Source organism: Apaloderma vittatum, unplaced genomic scaffold (assembly GCF_000703405.1).
Source record: "Apaloderma vittatum isolate BGI_N311 unplaced genomic scaffold, ASM70340v1 scaffold32972, whole genome shotgun sequence".
In the NCBI taxonomy this organism is placed as follows: Eukaryota; Metazoa; Chordata; class Aves; order Trogoniformes; family Trogonidae; genus Apaloderma; species Apaloderma vittatum.
In genome coordinates this window covers 311-7,006 of record NW_009705799.1, presented here as the reverse complement: position 1 = coordinate 7,006, position 6,696 = coordinate 311, and the positions used below count along the sequence as shown (strand labels likewise).

The window sequence follows — 6,696 nt, the reverse complement described above, 5'->3', positions numbered from 1 at the left end:
GCTGCAGCTGGCAAGAAAACCGTGAGAATTAAGAACACCCATCAGCGTATAGGCAAAAATCACAGGAGAATAAAAAAAAAAACAACCCAAAAAACTTTACTGCTAGAGGAGAGGGTGTACACCGCATCACCCCCCTGAGTTTGCCCTCATCTAGGTTTTATAGGTTTTACAGTGACAGAACATCAATTCCAGGGCTTTGTTGCGAGGCAGCAATTAATGTTACGAAACAGAGCCCTGAAATAAAGCCCCACATCGATGCCCGAGGGTGGCTGAGGAAGACAGAGAACAAAGCAGCACAGCTGGCACCTCGCCTGATCTGCTGCGTGAACACAAGTCACTGTAAATTCACCTTGATTACTACCATTCTTGAACAAACAGTACCCCAAAAGCAGTGAAGCCACGAAAACTGCCTCACCCACAAGATGGGCAGGGTGAGGAGTTTATTGGGAATTACGAAAAGAGGCTAAATGTTTCATACGTATTCACGTGCTCCTGTGTTTCCACTTAACAGCATAAAATAGTTCAGATGGAAGGGACCTACAATGACCACCTCGTCCAACTGCCTGACCACTTCAAGATGCATTTTCCCTTACGTGTTAACATATCATTAGAATATTTGTCCCATTTCTAAGATTTTACGGAAGTAAACGAGGTAAGAGCTTCGGTATATTAGCCACGTGCCTTAATCACTGAAGTTCAGCAGAAAGGACAGCAAATAAAAACCAAGCTTTTCATGACTTTATTATTTTCCTCTGAGACTGTTAAAGTAGCTGTAAAGAAAACAGAAACTGTATTCAACGAGGACAGTAACTTTATTTAAATCTACTTCATGCCTAAGCATGACAGAACCCCAATTTAACTTTGGCAAATATCACAAAAAAATAAACCTAAAAACCAAAACAACAACAACAAAAACCCCAAACACCCAAGCAGACTATACAGAACAGTGAAAATTCCAAGGATACAAGTTCTCCACAGTTTCACTGTGGAGCAAATGGATTTAGAAGCCTCACTTTGGCTGCATCACTTATAACCATTTAATTAAATAAAGATAGTCTTTCATTATCACTTCTTGACTTCTCCAAGATCTTCAATGCTATCGTCATCCACCTAGGAAAAAGAAACTCAGAATGTTAAGTATATTCTCTTCTTACAGGTCTCACTCAATATTCACCATTGCACATGTAATGAAGCATGAAAGAAATATTAGAGCCTAGATTCCCTGCTGTAAATTGTACGTGAGTGGCACTTGCCTACAAGACACAGCCGAGCTTACAGGGCTCTGAATAAAAACAGCCCCAACAGGGTTATTTCAGAAAGAACTCCAGTACCAGCAATACCAGAATGAGAAAGAAACAAAGAAACCGCTCCAGTCTGAAATTAGCTCATCTCTTCTTCTGAAGCAAAAGCGGTTTTGTTTCTGTTACTGTTTTGTTTAATTTTGCAATATTTTAAGAGATTTTGAAAAACAGGATGGCAAAGTAAGAATATTTAGGCATTCACCGTTAGGAAATCCGACAGCCGGACTTATTCCAACATGCCTTCCTCGCTGTAGCGCCCACAGTACCAGCACTGCCTATTTAGGGAGTTGATGTTTCTTGGACAACAGGAGCAACATTCAACCTCAAGTTTAATCACTTCTTAACCCAGTCATTCACAGGTGGGAATGCTATAAGTGGTCTTTCGCTTTTCCACAACAATCTGTGCTGCTGAAGATGAAATCCTTCTTCAAAATCATTCTAAGTCACAGGCTATTGTAGAAAACTCGAGTTCTGACAGAAAAAAAGAGTTCATTACCTCAGGCCACTTCTCCTGGATTACATCGATAATGTCATCTGTAAAATCCCCCTGAATGATGATTTCATCTTCTCCTGTTACTGAGGCACCGCAGGAAAATTTCTGAGCAAAAAACCTTTGTGCTTCCTTAAGATCAATTTCTGTTGATGGGAAAACGGACAGCTGAAGTCCAGTCATTGTCATAAAAGTATCTTCTCATGTTTAAAACCAAAATCTTGGTTTAACTGTTGAAGAACTAGCGGCAGCTTACAGTTAAAGCTTTGCTAGTTTCCGCTGAAAGCAAAAGTCTCTTGTTCATGTACAAAACAACTGACTCTACAAAAGTAACAAATTCTCAAAGACAAAAATCACTGAATGTCCTCTACGCATTCTGTTTACACCAGCCTACGCTACGTGCACTCGTCAGAGAAGCACACGCAGAACCGATTAAAAAGCCTCTCCAGCTCTGAGTAACTTCCACAACTACTGAATGAGTTTTTCCACACGTTCTTTTCAGAAACACATCTCAACATTTTTTTGGGACATATGCCCAGTCCAGACCAAGCTAGTGCATAATACTGATCCCTCAAGAAAATTGACAATACGCTCACGCAGGAAACATGTAACGTATCTTGTTAATACAACCAAGGTTAAAACCTACCTTTTTAATCAAATTCGTGATCACTGGACCAAGAGGCTGTTTGCAGCCGAACCAAAGCTACATAGGACAGCATTGTTAGCGTACACTGGGAATAATCTGACTGCCTTTTTAGGAAGGTAGTTAAAGCCTTATTTAATCAGTCTCAAGAACAGGTAAAATTAATTGTCAGTAACATATGTAAAGGTTTGATTGAAATAAGCACTTGTTTGAAAATAAACATGTTTATTTAAAGACTCTGAAGTCTAACAAGCCAGCTGCTAAGGGAAGCCCTGTTCCAAAAGCACATACGACCCTATTCATTTGCAAATGTCGTGGAAATAAGGACGCTGAAGGAAGTCAGAGTACGTCAGAGTACGGCTGGCGGGCTTTGGAACTGCTGAAAGCACCTCAGGTCTTTCACCTCGCACGGATGGAAGCAGACCACTCAACACAATATGATCAGAAGAAACACCATGAGGTTAAAGGCAAGCACCTCTGAAAACTGATGAAAACCACACAACAAAAGTCGACTCACCAAACGTTGCAAGGCCACATACTCTTGTGACATATTTTTTCTTTGCTCTAGGAATTTTAGCTATTGTAACTTTCTGTGGTACAGTCTTCTTTTTCTGTTTTATCTGACCTCTTCCACCTTCAAAAGAGAGTATAAAGTTACAGTTAATTAAATGATTTTGTACTTAATCAAAGAAAAAAGCATATAAGGTCAGATTTCGCCCCTATAAACACAGAATCTGTTGTCTCCCTGTCTCTGTTGGCAAACAAAAAAGTATTTTGCACATTGTCTCACATTCAGGTCTTTTATTATTATTTAAGAAACATCCTGTGTCATCAAAACTCAGTATTACAAGAAATAACAAAATACGCGTGCATTACTCCAGGGTAACCAAAGTTTCACATTCTGGAGCCTTCTCAGCATGAGAATTTACAATGAGCAAACTAACCCCACTTCTGACCACTTTTTTTCTAACATACAGCACTTTCAACTCCACAAACTGACATCTGGTAATTTAAGACAGTAAATTTATGCCTTAAATGTCTGCAGTAAATTTCTGCAGTGTCTCAGTAAGCACTTGCTCATTTTTCCTCATCCCCTCTCTTATGGTCAATCTTATATCATCATATCCTAAATTCTCATGAAACTTTAGATTCTAACAGAAAATCCCTAAATATTTTAAACACTATTATTTTAGAATTAAGAACCAGACAGAAGATTAACCATACTATCCCATATAAGAAATTGATGTTGAAAGAAAATGTCCTGAAGTCTCTGGGAGAAGCATCCCAGTTACAGAACATAAATTACTGTTGTCACTACACACAGCCTACTGACGAGGTAAATATAACTGGTTACCAAGACACAAAAATAAAACATCTGCAGTGGCTTAAAGACCAGTAGGTGAGAAATAGATGCCCCAAACTGCTTATAAATCAGGACCACAGTCAACTATTTAGACCTTGCCTCTCTTTTGCTTCTTTTTCTCTTCCTCTTCTCCTGCAGTTCCTTGGCCTTCTCCAACCCCAGCTTCCTCTTTAGGTGAATTTTCTTCAAGGCATCAGAAAGGAGCAGGAAGAAGGAGAACAAAATCAGTGGTCAGACAACTGCAGGAACAGGACATAAGGTACAGTGGTATTTTGCTAAATCTGTAAACTCTCTGCTCAAGTGCAGCTGCTCCTTGACTGATGAGTGTGACATCTTCATTAGAGTACTTATGCAGATTAAGACTTGAGAAAAGCCTTTGCTCAAAGATGCAGTTACAATTTCGAAACAGTTTCTTCACACAATTTCCACAGAGAGACACAAATTAACGGTATTAGTAGTGAATATTAACACTGAATACTGAAATTCCAAATGCAAATCAACAAGTTCCCTATTATTAACGACCATCCACAACAGTCGGTTGTGCCATCCACAACAGACTGGACAGACATAAAATCTCATAAAATAAGTTTGACTGGAAAAAAATACGTGGATGACTGATTACAGTAGGAGCCTTAAGAAAGCTCAAACATTATTAGCAAGCCCACACAATTGTTTAGTGTTTTCTGACATTATCAAACATATTTTCACAGGATCCAAAAGCATGGTAGACTCCCAAGAAAAACACTTTTGTACTTGATACAGTGGGAAAAGGGAAGAGAGGGGAATTGGATAAGCTTAAAAATTTCTCAATAAGTCTGAGGGCACGCATCAGAAAAAAGAAAAGAATCTTACCTACTGTAAGTTTTGCAAACTCATCTGGAAAATTCTTTTCTAACCATTGTCTGCATTTAGTCACATCGGGCATGTATTCACAGTACTAGAGAAGAAAGGTTGTATGAATGCTGTTAGTAACTACAAAATACACCACAAATACACCAAAATACATCTGCTATTCAGCTCAGCCATTTCTCCTTCAGGTGACTGAATACAAACACTATACGAGCGCACAAGAAACCTCGCGTCATCCTAAAGATGACAGTGGCTGAAGCACAGAACTGCCACAATTCAGAAAAGCCAGAAAAGCCCAGAAAAAAAATCACTGTAGTGAGGAATCATTGGACAGTAAAAAAGAAACTCAGACAACAACAAAAAAAACTAACTCACCTCTGTCGGCAATGAACAGACTGCAGAAAGAAGGGAGGAAAAAAAAAAAAATCACAACAGATTACAAAAAGTTTTCCACTTACAGCCTTAGTATTAAATTCAACAGGGTATTTTAAACTTGGGGATGACTTCCTACATCCTAACTCTTAGTTACGGCCACACATTGTCTCAGGAAGATTATTGATATCACTCCACATTAGCTCTTCCCTCATTTGTCATTTGCTCACACACTCTGCATTAGGATAAACCCATCAGAGCAAGAGCAGCCAGTCAATGAAGGAAGGGAAGGAGATGCCTACAGCTTTGGGAAAAGTTACAGAAATGCCAATTCTACCTGAAGCAGAAGATACACCTCATGAATTAGCATGTGACCTGGTTAGCTTTCCTTTTGCCAAGAGCTGCCAACGTCCAGAGGAGAGGCTCAGCCCTAAAACAAACCCAAACCAACTGTGCAGACCTGTCTCGCACAACAAGGATTCCTTCCTAATATCCTGCTCCACTTAACTGTATTCAAGCTGAAAGCAAAAACATACCTGCCAAGATGATTTAACTTCCCTTTAAATTTCATCCACATAACTACAAATGTAACGAGTAAAGAATAATTCCTAAAACAGTTACTTTCATAAATTCTAACTTTATTTCTTACTGGCTAAAGGGTTAACTGGCTTTATGCAGGAAGAAACATCGGCTCCACAGTTTACAACCTGAGTACCGCTCCCACTTTTCTTACAAGCAGAAAGCTGTTAGCACCTCCATCTCTCAGAGGAAAAATCCCTACATGTCACCAGAAACACTTCAGGTAAAATAGAAAACATAAGCTATTTCAAAAAGACAATCCAAAAGGTCACGTTGACCCTGGTCTAACTTCTCAGTAAAAGCTAAGCAAAAGAAAACCTCTGATTCTCTCATTCTTTCTGCTAGGCCGCCCTCACAAACAACATATTGTAAGAATCGTGGACAACTGTCCCACCAGCACTTGCCTCCGCAGTAGAGGACCCGAAGAGGATAGTCGGCATCTGACCTGGCTCCGCTCCTTAAGTCTCCTCTGCAGTCAGAGACCACAGGCTCAGCTACATCCGTGGCCATGTCAGAAGCCTGGAGGTCACAGAACAAAAGAAACAGGACCTAAGTTATGGGTTGAAGTTATTCATGTGTTTCCCAGGTCAACAAGAATCCCAGAGAAAAGACGTACAATTGTAACAAGAACAGCAGAGATCAGGGAGGAAAAAATAGAAGGCAAGAAAAAAAAATACATGAGGAAATGGTAGCAAAAGGTATCAAGCAGTATGGAATTCTAGCATAGAGCGGGGCAAAGAAGCCCAAAGTGCCACAAAATGCAGGATAAAATGAAGAAAGATCACATAGGGTTACAGAACACATTGGCTTAAGAAAAGTACTCCAGCAAAGAAAAGGGGTCATTAAAACCGCATCTGAAGAGTTACAATCGGATCCTAGGACACCAGCAGAAAAAACCAACCCAATCCCAAGCGCCACAAAAGAAGCAAATCAAACCTTATCCACTAAAAGATTTAACAGTGGTTTACACGCGCACATTTTTGGGCAAGGGGCTCAGAAAACAGGAGTTGGCAGGGAAGGGATCTGCAACGCGTAACGAGTCCTCCAGGATGCCGGGAGCCAGCGGGATTTGCGTGTGCAGCCAGGGCGCTGGGCGAGC

General features: G+C 40.2%; 1 protein-coding gene across 1 annotated transcript; it reads right to left on the bottom strand.

Annotated features, from left to right (window-relative positions):
* Positions 1–789: 789 nt before the first annotated feature.
* DENR (density-regulated protein) lies at positions 790–6,113 on the bottom strand. Its single transcript, XM_009865578.1, has 7 exons — positions 6,002–6,113; positions 5,022–5,041; positions 4,650–4,734; positions 3,897–3,980; positions 2,952–3,068; positions 1,798–1,937; positions 790–1,110 (listed from the first exon to the last, which is right to left on the bottom strand). The coding sequence occupies exons 1-7, from the start codon at positions 6,105–6,107 to the stop codon at positions 1,066–1,068; spliced, it is 597 nt and encodes a 198-aa protein (XP_009863880.1). The 5' UTR covers positions 6,108–6,113; the 3' UTR covers positions 790–1,065.
* Positions 6,114–6,696: the final 583 nt, after the last annotated feature.

Excerpts from the sequence above, each read along its gene's own strand:
- DENR (XM_009865578.1), bottom strand. The coding sequence starts at position 6,107 with ATGGCCACGGATGTAGCTGAGCCTGTGGTCTCTGACTGCAGAGGAGAC. Across the intron at positions 5,042-6,001 it reads TCGGGTCCTCTACTGCGGAG|TCTGTTCATTGCCGACAGAG; the intron begins GCAAGTGCTGGT and ends TTCTTTCTGCAG. Across the intron at positions 1,938-2,951 it reads ATGTGGCCTTGCAACGTTTG|AAATTGATCTTAAGGAAGCA; the intron begins GTGAGTCGACTT and ends TCCCATCAACAG.